The 18,726-nt window shown below is 54.7% G+C and overlaps 1 protein-coding gene across 1 annotated transcript in view; it reads right to left on the bottom strand.

Annotated features, from left to right (window-relative positions):
• The window catches only part of TECPR2 (tectonin beta-propeller repeat containing 2), a 97,687-nt gene that overhangs the window by 42,663 nt on the left and 36,298 nt on the right, over positions 1 to 18,726 (bottom strand). The window contains 7 exon segments of the mRNA XM_052659854.1: positions 151 to 324; positions 2,324 to 2,507; positions 4,738 to 5,696; positions 6,810 to 7,127; positions 7,571 to 7,703; positions 9,529 to 9,841; positions 16,436 to 16,593. Of these exon segments, the coding sequence (XP_052515814.1) occupies positions 151 to 324; positions 2,324 to 2,507; positions 4,738 to 5,696; positions 6,810 to 7,127; positions 7,571 to 7,703; positions 9,529 to 9,841; positions 16,436 to 16,593 (2,239 nt within the window).

The following is an 18,726-nucleotide window of genomic DNA, read 5'->3' as shown; positions in this document are numbered from 1 at the left end:
AATGTGAGTGAATAGCAGAAAGCTGCTAATAGATTTCAATGGCAAATACTCTCTTTCTGGAAATGTTTTAACTTAGATTCACATCCAGCCCCTCCATCACCGCCTCCAAGCACATCGCCACCAAAGTGCAGTCACCCCGGGGGCAGCCACCTGTCTGCAGGTACAGGTCCCCGTTGGTCCTGATGATCCAGGCCGTGTCATCGCTCAGGGCCACAAACACCGCCTGGGGCAGAGCTTCGTACCAGTGGCGTTTCCCCTTGATGGTCACTTTTCCGCATGCAAAGGCTCGGTTAGACTTCTGTTCAATCTTCCAGAGAAGGGCGCCTGGGGAAATAAAAATTCTATCCACGGGCCAATGGACACTGAGAACTCTTACCTGCTAAGCTCCCTTCTGGGCGCTGCGGGCAAGCGATTTCTCCAATGCGCCCCCTTTGCTCCTACTCCGGCCGGGGAAGGGCAGTGCTGAGGCGCGAGCCCCCGGGCCCCCTCAGCCGCCACCTCATATGTGAAAGGGGATCAGTGGCAGCACGCAGGCCGTCAGGAAGGCAGGAGGGGAGACTGCCTCAAGGACACAGCACACAGGGTGGGCGTCAGGGGCCCACACCACGTGGGAGAGGGGCAGCGCCGCCAGGTGTGCTGGGAGAGGACCCAGATGGCCATCCTGAGGCACAGTGCGTGTCCCAGGAAAGAGAGCACCTGAAGGGACTCGGAGGGACAGGGTGAATTCTGGACCAGCCAAAAGGATATGGTGCAGGAAAAGGGCGCATCTGAGCTGGCTGTCCCTTTTTCCACTTAGAAAAGGGTTCTACTAAACAGAAGATGGGGAGGGAAGGAGGAAAGGCAGACAGGAAGCCCGTCTATGGAGACGGAGGCAAGGTGTAACAAACCACCAGCGTCACCAAGAGCGCACAGGCTGGACAGAGGGTCCGAACGAGGCTCAGACGGAGGAGAGGCAGCTGGCCCAGCCCGCAGCCCCGAGTGCCCACCCTTGTCGGGGCCCTGCAGGATGGCTCAGCCAGAGCACCAACCTGGTGGAGACAAAGCTCCCACTGGAGCGGTGAGGGCGTGAATGGTGTGTAGACACAAAGTAATTCACAGAATCAGGAAAGAACCAACGTTTATAACCGGCTGGGGAGGTGAACCCAAAGGTAAATGAGAGGGAAAGGGTTAAAGTGCACAACTATATAAAGTCAGCTAATGGAAACAGATTATCTAATCCCTAAGGAAAAATATTTTTCAAACAGGCCAAAGATGGAAGAAAACCCTGAACAAAATAGCAGTTTACATAGTGACAAAGGCCAGGGGAGTCAGAGGGAGTCTCTAACAGACGTCACAGGCTCAGTTTTGTCTGCCGTCCATTCTGATGCTCTAACCAACTAGCTGCTACTGCTACTGCTAAGTCGCTTCAGTCGTGTCCGACTCTGTGCGACCCCATAGACGGCAGCCCACCAGGCTCCCCCGTCCCTGGGATTCTCCAGGCAAGAACACTGGAGTGGGTTGCCATTTCCTTCTCCAATGCATGAAAGCGAAAAGTGGAAGTGAAGTCGCTTAGTTGTGTCCAACTCTTAGCGACCCCATGCACTGCAGCCTACCAGGCTCCTCCGTCCATGGGATTTTCCAGGCAAGAGTACTGGAGTGGGTACCATCGCCTTCTCCAAACAAACCAGCTACAACCAGGCAAATACACATACATACTTTTGTTCTATTCCCCTCCCCAAATAGGTAAAGCAGCCAACATTTTGACAGACACAAGATTCTGTACAGATGGGGGCGGGGGTAGACCCTCACCCAGGAAGTGTCTGTCCCAGCCCACTGACAACGGCCTGATCACAGCTTGAAGGACTGAATGCATTTTCTTTTCACAGCCCAGGAGTAGCTTGTTCACCCAAAGATGTATGTAGCTCATTAAAAAATAATTTCTAAGAAAGAAACCAAATATTTCAAATTTATCCAACATATCCATGGGCCCATCTTCATTAGTTCAGTTGCTTTAAAGCAACATTAAGAAACATGAACACATTTATTCTTATGAGAAATTTGTATGTTAATATTTCTTAAAAAAAAACCCTCAAAATTCAAGCTATTTGCATAACTTAACAAAAGTATACTCATGTGTTACCACTGCAATAAATTAAAAAAACTAATAACTGAACTGCATTTGCACAATTTTTAGTTGATGTCAAATGAAGCAGTCCACGTCCCATGGCGAAAAGCCCTCAAACCTGCAGGAAAGGCCAAGGTCTGCTGAGTGGATGGTTCCGAGTGCTTGGGTTGGCTGCGTGGGGTGGGGAGGGGGCCGGGCGCAGGGAACCAGGGGGCGAACCTGAGGGCGAGACTGCCACCTGCTGGACGGCATCTTCGAACTTCTGCCAGCGCAGCCCAGCGCCCGGCAACGCGCTGCAGAACAGGCCGCCTTTGTAGTCCAGGCACCAGAGGTACTTCTCGGAGACTGCCAAGCTGAGGATGCCGTGGCCGGGCCCAGAGTAGCCCATCCAGCTTTCTGCAAACTGACAAGGACAGAGCCTGCTGAGTCGGCGACAGAAGACACAGCTGCACGTGCCCCACACCCGGCAATCCGAGAAGTGCGCCAGCATTAAAGTCGCGGAGCTGAAAGGGCTGTGTACGTGCCAGTGTGTGTGTGTCTGTAAAAGGCCCTTTGAGCAGCCATGCGGAGACCGGCCCCGCTGTCTCTGGACCAGCTCTAACAGAAACACTGTGAGACGGGAGCTGCTGTCCCTGCAAGGACCCCACCACATCCCTGGATAAACACTTTCTCGTAGATACTGAAACCTCTTCCCTAACCCGGGGCTCACACCGACATTCTGCAGGTACGCCTCACTTCCCACTTGAACGCAGCCTGGTCTCTGTGTGTCTAATCATTACAGGAGAAACGGCACTGCCACTGCCTTTGTTTTCTCACAGTATGGTTTTGAGTTCTGCTCCAGTCACCACAGGCGGCCCACCCTGTGGTTGATGGACACCTGGCCAGGACACCGCCTGACTGGAGTTTGGAGACTAAGGTTTAGCTGCGAGGAGTCTTTCAAAAAGCAAAGCTGAATAAAGCGTGTACTTTAAAAGGTTCCCAAGACTGCAGAAGAAGCCCATGCATCTGCACAATTAGCCACAGGAGGACGTTAGCTGCTCCACGGAGCATGATGCCCAGTTCCCCAGCCGGCCCTGCTCCCAGGACACGCCTTAGCTACACCCTCGAAACCCACCAAATGTGGCTTTCAGATGGCTGGGCTGGGTGAAGGCAGGTGAGGTCCTCACAGTGCTAGGGGCCCTCTCACCAAGGACTTTCTAAAACTCTGCCCAGAAGCCCAATCGCACAGGCCAGAGCTGCCCGGCCAATGCCGGGGTGGGTGGGGGCCCTGTGGCCACCCCCTCTCTCCGCCCTATCCTCATCACCAGCGCCCAAGTCCTGCTCCACTGCGAGGCTCTGCAGACTGTCTGGCTCCTCCCTGACTCGGACTCTGGGACCCAGGACTGTCCATCACAGGCACTGCAGCATCCCAGCGCCAGACGCAGACCTTGGCAGCCGAAGACACTCAAGAAAGGACACACACACAGAAAACCGCGGGAAAGGGCCTGCTCTCTTAAAGCAAGTAAGCGCGACGTTTTGCTCTCAAGGCAGGACAGACAGCACTGAAGTCTGAGAGAGGGGACCCTGGGGCCACCCTGGCCCCACCTGCTACGTGACCCGGTGAAGCCAACAAAGTGCCTGAGTCTCCACTTCCTCCTATGAAATGGGAGCACCTAGCTTGTGGTTTTTGTTTCCAGAGAAGTAAACGAATTGAATTTGTGAAGTGCTGAGTGTGGCACCTGACCCCTGTGGGTGCTGCCGTGCCTCGGCGGGACAGAGGTTCCAGAGGCACCTGGGGACGGCGCGTGTGGCTGTAGGTTCCCCCGCAGGCCACACCTCACAGCCACACCACAAGAAGAGTTGCAATACACAGCTTTGAACCCAAACACATCTAACGATAATTACTTGCTGGGCTTCCCTGTAAAGAATCCACCTGCCAGCAAAGGAGACATGGGTTTGATCCCTGATCCGGGAAGATCCCACGCGCCAAGGAACAACTAAGCCCATGCAGCACAGCTACTGAGCCTGCGCTTTAGGGACCCAGACCACCGAGCCTGTGCTCCAGAGCCCGGGGGGCCCAGACCACCGAGCCTGCGCTCCAGAGCCCAGGGTGCACAGACCACTGAGCCTGCACTCTAGAGCCTGGGGACCCAGACTACTGCAGCTCTTGCGCCTGGAGCCCAGGGTCATCCGTGCCCCGCTGTCTCAGGTCCCACAGGGATCAGCTCCCTTCTATGCCCGTCACACCTTGGCACCGATGTTGAGTCAAAGAGATGCGCATCTGAGGAGAGGGGGTCGGGGACTGTCGGCCTCCAGCCTGCTCCACGCCTTCTCCTCCACGAGGGGATGGGCCTCTGCCCACTGGGTTCCTGGAGTGGCCCCAGGCCAACCCAGCCACTCTCCAGGATGATGAACACTAAGTGCCCATGCTGGGCTGGCCCTCCCGGGTCAGAAGCAACGGTGAGAGGCCGCTCTTGTTGGTTACTGATTGGGAATGACAGGTCAGCAGGAGCCCAAGCCATTTCAGATCCCTGTGCTGGAGACCCCTCAAATCTGGGCCTCCAACATTTGGCTTACAGGGTTGACAGTGGGAGTGTAACTTCTCCCCAGTGTCAGTTTGCCAGTGACTTCCCTTAAGGAAGGAGCCCTCGTACCTGATCGGCCTTGAGCAGCCCAGGGTCGTCCATGCCCAGCTGCCTCAGGTCCTGCAGGGAGCGGCCCCCTCCCAGCTCTGTCACGCTCGTCTCCGAGGACGAAGAGGGCAGCCCGTGGCCGTAGATGTCCTCCTCATCGCTGGATGTCAGCACCTGGTCCCGTGGGGGCTGCTCCTGGGCACTGGCAGCTGAGGCCGAGGCCCAGGGAGGTGGTCGTCCTCCCCCTCCCAGGTCATGCTCGGAAGCGACGACCGCTGTCTGGCCCGTGTCAGCGTCAGGAGCAGCGCACCGGGGACTTGGGCTGAGGTGGCGGGGGGCTCCCATGTGCATCAGGAAGCCCTGCTCTTTGGGGGGCTCCTCAGCCCTGCCTTCGTCAGCCATGGCCCCCAGAAGGCGCTGCTCTGCACTGGGGGCCCAGTTGAGGCGGGAAGGCTCCGGCGCCAAGTCCAGGAGGCAGGCTTCTGAGAAAGCGCCCAGGGGGCCATCAGGCTGCACAGCCCCATCCCCCCGGGCCTCCGCCGCGCTGCCCGGCCCACTGTCTGCAGGACGAGGCTCCCCCTCAAGCTCCACGATGTCCTCAGTGTCCTCCGCGTGCTCCGTCGGACGCCAGGAGGAGCTCCCCGCCCCACCGGGGGGCTCTGTCCCGCCCTCGCCGTCGCCCAGGGGGCTTTCAGTTCTCCCCTCGGCTCCTCCGTTCAGCAGGTCGGGGGCGGGCAGGGGCACCTCCAGGACACTGAAAGCCTCGGGGTCGCTGTACTCCGGCAGCACACCGCCGGCCTCCCCACTGAGACTGCTCTCCTGGTCAGGAGACCCTGTGCTGGACTGGTCCACGACGCTGCCCAAGCTGGAGGCCGCAGACGGCAGGTCCGTGCTCACGGACTGGGGGCTGTCCCCAGGACACTCATGGCCGGGGGTCGACTCAAGTGAGCTGGGCCCCGCGGTGCTGCTCCCGCCTTCTACTAGAAACAAGAACGGTTAAGATTAGGCAGGACGCCACACAAGCGGCAAGACGCGAGCTAAGAAACAAAAACTTGGCCTAAAGAAAAAGCATCTTAAATGAAGGAGCTGTAATTGGTGAAGAATAAATCTCTCAAGTACAAAGTATCCCAATGCAGGGGTGTTTTAAATGGATGCAGATACTGTACACATGATGGGCTCTGAGGCTTCCTTCAATAAATGTTAACTAAGCAAAAACAAAGGAACAAATGGATCCCAGAACAATTTTTTAAAGTTATTAAAATATTAAGGCATCTGATAACATTTTCCTTCAATACTGCAGCGATGTTTAGTAGAGAGGCTCAACAGGCATCAAGGAGTAAGTAATAAGTTAAAAAATTTCCATGTTAAATCCCGTATCTGGGACTTCCCTGGTGGTAGGTTAAGAATCCACCTACCAAAGCAGGGGATGTGGGTTTGATCCCTGGTCCGGGAAGATCCCACGTGCTGCCGGGCAACTAAGCCCATGAGTCACGATTGAAGGCTGAGCTCTGGAGCCTGTGAGCCGCGATGACAAGCCTCTGTAAGAAGCGGCCCGTGTGACACAACCCCCACTCACTGCCACCGGAAAAGCCTGGGCGCGGCACCAAAGACCCAGTGCAGCCAAAAGTAAGCAATTAAAAAAAAACCCCATATCTGGGGACTTCCCTGGCAATTTAGTGGTTAGGACTCTGTGAGTTCACTGCCAAGGACATGGGTTCATACCTTGGTTGGGGAACTAAGATCTCACAAGCCCCACAGCATGGCCAGAAAAAAAGAAAAAAACATCCCGTATCTGATGACACACCCAACACTAAACATAAACTGATGCATCTGAAGATTTCCACAGCTTTCCTTCCAAGTTCATAGACTCTCTGGTCCAACAGATGATATACATGAATAAACCAAATTTTTAACTTAAGTATTGGAAGTATATCACTTTGTGTTAAATACTGGATAAAGCTTTCACAGTGAAACTCCTCCTCCGAGGACAGACGCTGCTGCCTGTGCTCTCGGCGAGCAGCCCCCGCCCGCCAGGCTGGTGAGAGGCCCCACGTGGTGGGAGGGGGCCCCAGGCGCTCTGCCGAGGAAGGTACCTGTCTTCCTCGTCCTTTTCTTCTTTTTCACTCTGAGAGGCTTCACCACGAGCTCCTGGTCGAAGTCCTCCGAGCTGATCACGCTGAACCTCTTTGAGGTGAGTGGGCCGCCCCTGCCCAGCTCGGGGGCTGCCTGCGGCCCGGAGCCACTGTCTGTGGAGTTGAGTGAGCTGCTCCTGCTCCTGGGCTGGCTGGCCATGGAGCTGGCCACCGAAGAGCCCCGCAGCCTCGTCTCGGAAGGCGTGGCCACCGGCAGCTTCTCCGCATGTGGCCCGTGGACTTGCTCTGTGCACGCCGATGTCTCCAGACCATCCCGCACTGGTAAAGAAGCTGGTTTTACTGTGGTTATCGGAGGGAAAGATGATGTGCTCTTATTATTAAGGGTAAAACACATGTCCCAGGTGACAGACCTCAATGTTCAAAAGTCTTATGCATCAATCCCACAGGCTGGGTCAGAGCATCAGACGGAGATTAGTCAGGCGGGTGCCGAGTTCCCCTGCCTATCCACTCAACCCCCAACCCTCCAGACCCACAGAAACGATTCCAGCAAATGTGAGACCCTGACTGAAAGTAGGTGATCTTCAAGAAAAGTATCATAAACTGTTTTTTAAGAATAAAAAGAAACCCTCTGAATAACTCGTTTAAAGCTACAATCACTTAATGAGTAAATAAAAGTGGTAAGTTTTCTACATTATAAACTTTAATTACATACATTTTATAACAAAGTTTTGTAACAAATACATTTTATAACAAATACAAACCGATTGATGCTAGTCCTTCAGGCCTGCTTGAAATTCGTATAATGTTCCTGTCTCCCTTTAAGAAAAATATTTCATTTTCTGTGCAGGAAACAGACACGATATCACCTGATCCTTCCAAACCAGCAATTGTAGCCTGTCCAGAAAAAGAAAATCACAAAACCAGGCAATGGTAATAGCTCAATCTGTACAAGCACGTGTTGGAATCCAAAGAAGTCAAGTAACTGCTGTTTGCTGCCATGACTTTCTGAAACTTGGGAGTTATTCAACCCCAAGTGAGGGAGTACCCGACAGATGGTAACTGAGTACCCGTCAGTACCTTTCTGGGACCGAGCTTGCAGTCTCTCCCCGCCCCCAGCCACACTCTCCACTGGCCCCGGTTGTGCTATCGTGCCCACCCTGCGGCAGGTGCATCCACTGGCCAGTCTGGACCCTGGCCCTGACCCCATGACGCCATGCCCCCTACTCGGATTCTCTCCCTGGCCCTTGGTCACTGAGAGTTTCAACTTGATTCAGATGCCACCTTGGGAAGAGTCCCTGACAAGCTGGCCTTCCTCAGCAATGCCCAGGACTCTCAGAGCTCACAGCCCTTTACACAAACCCCCGCCCGGCCCGTCTCTCCTGGGCTGGATGTGTGCTGGCCGGTCTAGGGCCCCTACCATGTGGATTTCCACGGGAGAGGCCAGGTGGGCACTTCGAGTTGCGGCTGTGAATGAATGAGGAGGGAGACAGGACTCCTCCAACGCCATCTGAAAGCCGTCAGCACCCAAAACACAGGACAACCCTGAGCCCTCACTGACCGAAAAACATTCTTGCTTCCCAGTCAACAGCAAATAGGAGACTAGCTCAATGCAGAGGAGAAAATGGGTCTAAGTCCTCTGTTACTTCTTAGGTAACCCTGACAGTGGTCTGAAAGCTTCCCACCGTGCTGCCACGTTCAGACTGTCTGTGCGTGCCCCGCCTCTCTGGCTCCACTCCTCCACCCACAAAATGAAGCTAATTACACCTACTGGAGAAAGCTTTGGGTAAGTGTTCAGAAGAGAGGAACTGATGTATAATTATAGTATACCTTGACCCCACCAACTAATAAGTACACATTAAGTTCAAAGAGGACCCAAATTAAAAAGAAAAGCTGTGTTCTCTAGACCCGGGGAAGAATACAAAAGTGTCTTTCAAACGATCTTTAAGAAGAGAATCTCAGGGCTAAAAGGCACCTTGGTGATTCCCTAGGCCAACTCACTCGTCCCTGCCCCATGTCGCAACAAAGACTTAGTGCAACTAAAAATAAATTTTTAAAACAAAGAATATACCGAAACTGAACAGTTTAAAAAAAAATCCTAAAGCAATCTCTATTGGCAATAATCTCATCACCCTACTTTAAACAGAAATTGTTTCCAACCATGATTTAATAGTGCTGGAAAGATGTCCAAATACATCATCAAGTAAAGTGGGGGGAAAATGGCAAAACGAAGTAGCTCCACTCGGGAAAAGAAATAAGGGTGAAAGAAGAGGGTAGAAAGCAAGCTAGAGAAAGGGGCCCCTGCTCGCTCAGCCTCACCCTGGGGAAACCCTGGGGAGTGGGCCCCTGTCTCACTCTTTCTGTTAATGTTTGAGTTTTGATCTCATTTCATTATGCTCACGGTAATTTGGTAGCCATAAAACACATGATCCAAAGAAATTATAAAGAACAAATTTACTTTTCTGCTTAAACAAAACACACACACACACACACACACACACACACACACTTTCTTAGCAGGGGATAGGACTACAAATATTTAAAGCAAATATTTTTTCAAATCTACAAAAGCAACCAAACCTTCACCTGGTTTCCGTTACCAGCTCAATGGAAAAGGCAACACACAGGACCCAGGCTGTTCCACCCTCTGAGAGGAAGCAGAAGGCCTGTACACACCCTCCTGCCTCTAGACACAAAGGTGCAGTACCATCCCTTTGCTCACCTGGTTGACGGTATCCAGGAGGTAAATACTATATTCATTCCAACTCAACACCCAGCCTTCTTGGAAGAAGCACGACACGAGCCCCAGGTGCTTCTCAGGTGAGCTGCACCCTCCGCGCTCGGCCGAGTCCAGGCGCGGGTAAAGCTCGAAAGGCTTGACTCCTCCGGCGAAGACGTCTTTTAGGATAAACGTGGCCTGGACAGTCCCGTGGATGTCGGCCTTCCACAGCCGGAGCCCAGGCCGGGACGCGTACAAGGTTAGATCACTTTGCTTACAGAGTCCTGGTATAAAGCAGGCACCAAACTTCCCAGTGCTGAGACAAGGAAAAAAGGAGGGAAGAAAGAGAGAGACATGGACTGATTCACAGTGCTAGCTGTCAACCCCTCATTTTAAGTCCAAAAGGAATTTTTGGACTAAGCCAGAACAAGACTGACTCTTTTTCAAACCCTTTTCTACAGTGTGTGTTTTGGTTACGTGAACCGCTGCTCTACCCCGAGCCCACAGAGGACACGACCTCTGCCTGCACCCCCTACAGCAGCCTCAGAAGTGTGCACCCCACGGAGCACGCATCCCAGTTAGACACACCGAGCCACAGCCCCGTGAGGCTGGAGTCAAGACTCCTGTACTAGAGAAGAGGACGCAGCGGCAGGAGGAGAGAGGCCCAGGGCCAAGCAGCTCCCCTGGTCTCAAAGTCTGCTCCTTCCGACGCCTGCTGCTGGGTTCACCCAGCATCCCAAGGAACGAGCTTCAGGCCCAGAACTGGGGCAGCCCTTTCGGAACTTCTCTTAAACCCACAATCTCCATTCTGACCCTCAGGCGTGGTGGGTTTTCTGGTTTTCCTATGCTTAGTACCATGAAATAGCTAAAACAAACAAATGAAATGTACACCCAGGAACCTGTCCCTCAACTTTGGAAGTAAAGCCAACAGCTGCATCGTTGATGTTCTCCTGCTCCAAAGGTCCCTGCCCCTCAGGGCCCCAGGTGTGAGTCCTACCCTGAATTCTGTGTTCATTACTCCATTGCTTCTATCAACACTTTAACCACATGCCTATGCATTCCTAAACGCTACATACTTGGTACAGACACACTTTTGTCTGTCATTTGTACTACAAAGTACGATGCTATTTGTAGTCTCTTGCAACTTGCTTGGAGAAGGAAATGGCAACCCACTTCAGTATTCTTGCCTGGAGAATCCGATGGGCGGAGGAGCCTGGTGGGCTACAGTCCATGGGGTCACAGAGTCGGACACGACTGAGCGACTTAACTTTCACTTTAACCTAATAATTCTGAGATTTATCCTTGTTGAAAAAAGCGCTAAGGCTCATTCATTTTCACTGCTATACGGGACTCAGGTTGATGGGTATTTGAATTATTCCCACTTTTTCATTTTGAATCATGCTCACCATGAGCATGTCTGCACATAAACTCCCGGTACACAGGTCTGACAGTTCGTCACGGACATTTCAGAGTGGACTGCTGGACTGTCACGTGACTGCCGTGTTGCTGATTAAGAGCAGATTCAGGTCAGGAAGACAATTTCAACTTTTCCCTGTGTGTTTACACCAGCCTCACTCCCATCAGCAACCTGGGAGTTTTCACTGCTCCACATCTCTGCCGAACCCCCGTGTCTCCCAGGGTTCAAACAGTAAGAGTTCAGTTTAACCCTAAGTCCTCTGATTCTCTGTCAGAAGTACTTCCCCGATTCTGAACAGCAGAAGGCATTGTGGCTTGTTTTTAATACTTACTTGGCCGCACTAGGCTTCAGCGCAGCATGTGGGATCTCTGATCTTCATTCAGACTCTCAGTCGTGTCACGCGGGATCTAGTTCCCTGACCAAGGGCTGAACCCAGGCCCCCTTCGTCGGGAGTGCAGAGTCTCAGCCCCGGGGCCACAGCGAGGTCCCACAGCCCTGCCACTCACTCCATGCCGTGGACTTCAGCTCCCTCATCTGTAAACCAGGGATAACAACTCCTACCTCAAAGGCTGATGTGAGGCTGAATGACAAGCCGTGAAGATGACAAGCAATGCCGGTGACACTGTAGGCCCCCCAGACGCTCAACTGCCTCTGCCGTCGCGCTCCTGTGGGTGCCGGGCCCCACCTCACCCTCACCCTGCACAGCAGCACCTGGCTCCCAGGGCGGCATCCCAGCGCCCACCAGGCAAACTCAGCTGGGTGCTTCTCTGCGGTCCAGCATCTCACTGCATCCCTCTGGAGAGGGTCCATGGAGGACACAATATCAATTCGACTCTGAAGTGAAGACTGTCAGACTAACCCACTAGCGACACCGTGGTTCATTCCTGGACAACTCCATGGTCAGCACGGGGGTGATTACTGCCTCTGGTGATTTGTTCTGGTAAGGTTCTCAATAGAGACGCCCACAAGAGTTCCAGTAGGACAGCCCATAACCTCTTCTTCCTGCCTTTCCTGTCAATTTCTATTTCGTGATCCAATTTTCAAACCAAAGTATTTTCCTTCTACTAATAAGTTCTCTTAAAAATCTGTCACTTCAGGTGGGGTGACTAAAGCCTCCATCTTAGTCGACATTCAGTGAGCTCCCGCACCACGCGAGGAGCTGTGGTGCAGGCAACAGCAAAGAGGCAGGAAAAGGGTCTCGGCCCCGCGAGTAACACACGGTAGAGACGGACGCGTGTCAGAAACATGCCACCCCCGCAGCGCCGAGAGCTGCTCGCGGCCGCTAGACAGAGGGGACACACTGTGCCTGGGCCGAGGAAGGCTAGACCTTGGACACTGAGCGGACCATGACCCTTTGGGGAAGGGCCGGCTGAGCAGGGCAGGCAGGGGCCTGCTCCAAGGAGCTGCTGAACCATGTTGGCAGCAGGCTGGGAGAAGGTGGCCAAGCCAGGGGTAACTGGCTACATACCACTCAGGGCAAACGGCCCTCCACCCCGACTCGTCCGCCACCCACACGTAGGGTGACTCCCTAGCGCCAGCTGAAGTCATTCTGAATCAGACACAAAAACTCTAACTTTTAAGGTCCAAGCTCTACAGGATTCTAAAATCACAAATCAACCGAGTTTCTCAACTTTGGTGGGGTTGTTTTCTAGAAATATCAACCATGACTTTAAAAAATGTCTTCATTTCCTTTATGAGACACACCAATGTTGAAAGTAGTGTTTCTAGTTATCAAATTCTAACCATAAATCAGATTTTCTAATTTATGTACAATAACGCTGAGCAAGACAGAGAGCCGGAAACGAGACAACAAGCCACAGCTTGGATGGCAGGCTCAACAGCCGGATGCCCAAAGGCACTAGAGGGCATGATAATGACGCTGCCCCAGAGCCCACGTGGCTGGGCAGGGGCCCAGGCTCCACACCCACCCCGGCCCCACAGGTGCTGCCGACCCAGACAGCCTGCCGCCGGACACGGAGGAGAAGTGGACGGCTGGGGGCTGCGATCGCCTGGGAGATACACATGCACTGTTCTGTTCTATCTGAGGGGGTTCACGGGCTGATCACCCACCAGTCCCTGCAGCTGTCCCCAGGCCCGGCTGCCCCGCTGACAGGACAGCCTCCGCCCCCTTTGGGCCAAGCCGGCCCTCCTGGGCTCAGGGCCGTAACATGCACCATCACTCGGTCACCCCGTGTGCGGGCCCACATGCCCAGACATCCACACCGCCAGAATCCCACACCCCCACACCCTTAGACACCCACACCACCACACACCCCCACACACCCAGACTCCCACACCCCCACACCCACCTAGCGTGCGGCCCACCCCTCCTCCCTAAGCTTCCCCAGCCCCATGGCCTGCGCCCCACAGGTGTGTTTTTTGGCCAGGCCGCACGGCATGTGGAATCTCAGTTCTCTGGCCAGGGATTGAATCCATACCCCTTGCAGTGGCAGAGTGGAGTCCTAGGCCCCCAGGGAAGTCCCCACAAGGAGGTGTGCCTGGCCACCATGCTGCCAGAGCCAAAGGCCCAGCTGGGCGCATCGCTCGGGGCCAGTCAGCAGCTGCAGCCCGGCTCTTTCTGACAGGTAAAGGCAGAGTGCGCTGGCACACAAGGCCTCCCTTGGCCAGTGGCACCCACTCAGCAGAGAGCTCCTAGGCCCCAGAGCTTTAAGCACCGTCCAGAGGCCCTCGAGGGCACCGCTGTGGCCACCCGCGGCCCGGAGCACACGTCGCCCCCACCTGCCACCCCAGCCTGGCCCTGGAGGAAGACCACGCCCTGCCCGCAGCGATGCTCTACCCACTGCCCAGACCACCGCCTCCAATGGCTCTCCTCCCACACCCCAGAGCCAGCCAACCCATCGGCTCTGCCTTCAAAGCATCCCTGCCACCCCGCCCTGGTGTGAGCCCGACTCTCACCTCGGTCACCCGGGACCCTGGTAGCCTCCGTGGTGGCCGCCCTCGCCCCCTCCACAGGGCAGCCAGAGTCAATGCCAGCTCGTGACTCTCACGGCGCTGAAGTAACACAGCCCTGAGTGGGGCCGTGAAGCCTACAGGATGGGCTCCCAACCCCTCCTCTGCGCCCCCACACCTGGCCTGCGCTCCTCTGAGGGGTCCTCACGGCTCCCCCAGCCCTCTCCCAGGAATCGGCTCAGACCCCACCGCACAGAAGGGTGGGGACATGTCTGCCTAGGCAAAACACACCAGACAGCCATCCTCACAGCTCCACCCATCTATTATTATTTTATTACCGCAGAACATTCTAGAACATGCTTATTTAAGGTTGGTCTCCCCCACAGGAACGTGAGCTCCTGAAGACCAGCGCTCTTGTCCCCCTTGCTCACAGCGGTCTTCCCCAGATTGCGAAGGGCACTGGGCAGAGCAGACACCCAGGAAGGATCCTCCATGGTTGCATGGGAAACACGCCCCCAAGATGACCTCATCCAGGCCAGGGGGCTCAGTGGCACCTGCATCTGACGATCTCATCTTCATGTCTGGCCCAGCCCCCTCTCCTGAGCTGCCGACCTGTGCACGTTACTCCCGATGGGGATTCCGGCTTAGCCACCTAACAGGCATCTTGAACACAACATGCCCGAGAGAGAATCCAGACGTCTAGACCTTAACCCAGGGCTTCCTGTCCGAGTTAAAGGGCTTCTCTCTCCATCCGGTTGCTTTAGCCAAGGGCACAGAAATCCTTCCTTACTTTGTTCTCCCCTTGCCCCCTGTATCAAATTCATCCCCAAATCACCGTTCCCTCCCCCTCTCCAGGTGGACTCCACGCCACCCTCCAGACTCCCGCAGCTGCCTCCTTGCTGTGCAGAACCAGGCATGCTCAGGCCGCCCTCCTCCTGCCTAAAGCCCCCACTGGCTTCCCATCTGGCCTGGAGTAACTCAGGGCAAGGACTGGCTCGGGTCTTCCTTTCCAGTACCCGCCCACCCTCCACAGCTGCCCCAGTCCCCCTCTGGCTCCTTGAACATTCCAGGCCTGGGCCCAACATGGCCTCGGCACCTGCTGCTCCCGAGACCGGAAGGCTCTTCGCACACTGGAGGGTTCAGCCGAGGATCTCTTCCCCAGAGGCCTTTGCTGACTGCCTGCCTCCACCCGACCCTTCACCCAGATGCTGCCTCGGAGCACTGCCCACACTAAGACCGGCATTTCCGAGGGCAGAGCCTGGCTCGCCTCTGAGCCCTGGGTGCCGGCTGGTGGGACGCCTGGTGACCGAAGCTGCAGCTCCGGGAGGCAGCTGTCACTGGGGTCCTTTTCTAACCACGATCTAACACAGCACACAACAGAGACGAGCTGTCAGGACACATGCTGGAAGTGTTTCTGTTCACTGTTGTCCCCTACTTCTCTAACACGGCTCCCTAACAGAAAGGGGACTCAGCACCCTGAGTTTCGGCACCCTGAGATGGTGCCTGGCAAGTGTGCGCAAAGACCCGGCCACAGAGACCCACCAGGAGAGGGTCAGAAGAGGTGCTGAGGCTTCACGCCAGAGCTGAGAAGGCCAGGTGTGAAGGCAAAGACTGCTGGGTACACGATTCACGTGGAGGTAACCGGTTTTTAAGTCTCTCTCTCTGCATGCCACCTTCCTTCCAAAAAGACACAACACAGCGAGACACTGACAGACAGGCCAGGACAAGACGTGAGGGGGAGAGTGGGGTCCCGGCAGAGGGGGAGCCTGGCCAAGTCTGCAGGACCACCAAGCCCGAGTGGCGGGTCCTGCTGGGCTTCCCAGGAGCCAAAAGGGAGACGATCGTTATAAGACGACCAACTGTCGATGGAATTAAGGGGGCGTTCAACATGGAAAGGCGAAGCCGAAGGGGAGATGTGACTGTGTGAATAGCCATGGGCTGTTCTGCCAACAGAGAAAGGAATAAACTTGCACTGTGTTCCTGCAAAGCCCGGGACACAGCATAACAGACGTTGAGAGGACCAGAGGCTGGCACCACCAGCCGCACACTCGTCCACCCCCAGGCTTCTTGGCCGTCTGCTCCCCACCCTCCACCCCACCCCCTCCCAGCTCCCATGCCCCCCTGCCGTCCCCCCACCCCCAGCCTCTGCAGACAGTGGTGTCCCTTCCCCTGGCACTCCTCCAACTCCAGCCGCCGGGGATGGGGCTAGACCGACCCTGCTGCCGCTGTTCTTCCACAAGCAGCAGGTCACAGAAGGGGTCGTCTCTCAGCCAGGAGCTCTGACCCCTTCCAGGCCTGGCCCCCTTCTTCAGGACACCCCACCCTGGGTTACAGCCCACGTCCTGGCCGTACCCTCACTAGGCTCCACAGCAGGAGACACAGCCAGCAGCGCTGAGGTCACCTGCTTCCACAGTGGCATGGTTCAAGGAGGGAGTGAAGTGGGAACGCCCACCCGACCCTGACCTCTGAGCCGAGCTGTGCAGGAGGCGGCCTGCAAGGAGCAAATGCCGGCATGAGACATGGCGGGGGGCTGGGGACCCACGTGGAGCCCCGTCCCTCGCGCCGTGACCCCGCGCAGCTCACCTTTTCCTCGGCTGTGTCCCAACCTGCTGGACAGAGCGCTCCTCGGTGTAGAACAGCAGGCTCCTCTGCAGCGTGGAGACCAGCAGCACCTTCTGGCTGTAGTCCAGCTGCACGATGGAGGCCGGCTCTTCCAGCACCAGGTGCGAGTGGCAGACACCCTGCGGAGAGAGGCGTGTGAGGCCCGCAGGGCAGGCTCCAGGGGGCCCCCAGCTCCCAGGACTGGCCCGCCACCCTCCTGCGTCTGCATTCCGGCCAATGTCTACCTTACATGAAGGCTCTCATCCTCACTGCATTCAGTGCCAACCCACTGTGGTGATACCACCCAGAGAAGCCCTCACTGGTGAGAAAATTGTCAGGGTTACCATCTAGGTCAGGCCACAGCAAGGTCACCAAGAAACGCTTAAAACTTCAGTATGATTTTTAAAAAGGCTTTCAGCACGTGTCACCCTGTCCCTCCGTTCACTGAACCCAGGGTAGGCAAGGCACGAGCGGGGAAGCCGGGAGACGTGAGGAGCTACAGGAACCGTGACATCCTGTGTTCACAGCAGCAAGGCAGACACGCCTCACCCTCTACCAGCTGACGCAACAGCAACGACGATGACGCAACCCAACACGCCTCCACTCGCCGCTCCTTTGAGGGGCTCAGATGGGGCTTATACAGGTCACTGGGCATGCACAGTGCTACAAACGATCTCAGCTGTTACAAAACCATGAATTTACAACTCGTGGGGTGAGAGCGGGAGGCCATGACCACCGCCATCCTGGCTAATTTGCTCTTTCCCTGCAACATGGTTCAGAGAAGGAAGACTCCGTAAAGATGTAAGCAGAAATATGTTGCACCAGGTGTATTATTTATTCCAACAGAACACAACGGGACTTCCTAAAAAATTATTGTGACAACTTTCACAGTTCATATCACAACCTCCTCCACAAAGGGTTCAAAGTAATTCTGGGGACATTATATCCTGGCCTACGGAAAGGGTCAGAAGAGACAGGTTAGAAAGAAATGAAAATAGTATTAAGTATGTTAAAGAGCCAAGTCAAGCTTTGCGAGGCACTTTATCGCTGACACAAATGGTGTGTCTTTGGGCCAAGTATCTGTGCCTGTAAGTCCCTCTTCTCCTGAAGCCTGTTTCTTTAACTGTGTAGGAAATACTGATGCAACGTCGTAGACTTTTGCGGCAAAGGGAGCAGCCATCAGATTTGCTGGTAAGATTTACATACAGTAAAAGTCACCCTTCTTAGATACATGATTCTATGAATTTCGACAAACGCATACCGGTATGTAACCACCAGCATGATTGAGACGGGGAAATTCCCCTCCACTATCATGGACATGAAGCCAGAGTTCCCTCCCACCTTTACTTACACAAACTGCAGTTTTTCAACTTTCGACTTAGCTCGTAATGGAATTAAATTCATTGTATTGTACTGTGCAAAGGGCTTCCCTGGTGGCTCAGCTGGTAAAGAATCCACCTGCAGTTCAGGAGACCTGGGTTCGCTCCCTGAGTTGGGAAGATCCCCTAGAGAAGGGAAAGGCTACCCACTCCAGTATTCTGGCCTGGAGAATTCCATGGACTGTACAGTCCACGGAGTCGCAAAGACTCAGACAGGACTGAGCGACTCTCATTGTGCAAACCCATACATCTTTCCTGCAAATTTCATGAAACACCTGTGTCTTTAAAAATGGATCAGAACCTCAATAAAGCTGGGAACAAATGACCAGGATGCCAAGGTGTGGGGAAATTAACAAGATGGCACCGGTGAGGCTCTCTCGCTCCACGTTCTGTAAACAGTGGCTGTGCAGCTGTGTAACAGCCGAGACTGCTTAAGGCAGTGTGTGTGCGTCACAAGGTGCTCGCCTGGCCACAGGCCACTTCTGCTCTGGTTGAGCATAAACAAGCTTCACCTGGAAAAGCCCTGAAGGATTGTGTGCGGTTACGTTATGTCTGCTGTGCCAGCTAGGAGAGAATAAACGTGTCTGCAGTTCCTACGGCTCCTCACATTTTCTTCCAGCCTCTTCGCCTGCACCTTGCCTACCACGGGTTCAGGGAACAGTGCTCACAGTGGGACACAGCGAGACAATCGGTGCTGTGAGCAGGGCCAGCAGTACACAAGGAGAGTGCTCTCCGCGTGACTTTTCCATTTCCTGACATGCATGAGCAATGTTCCCATGGTGCAACCCACGCTGTGGGAGTGACAGCAGGAAGGCACAAATACGGGATCCCTGAAAATCTTAACAAAATGTTTTCCTGGAGAGCAGCAGTTCTCAAAGTGTGGCCCACAGTCCC

This window comes from Budorcas taxicolor, chromosome 21 (genome assembly GCF_023091745.1).
Source record: "Budorcas taxicolor isolate Tak-1 chromosome 21, Takin1.1, whole genome shotgun sequence".
In the NCBI taxonomy this organism is placed as follows: Eukaryota; Metazoa; Chordata; class Mammalia; order Artiodactyla; family Bovidae; genus Budorcas; species Budorcas taxicolor.
Note: the sequence above shows the minus strand (reverse complement) of the source record. Positions and strands in the feature narration are given on the sequence as shown.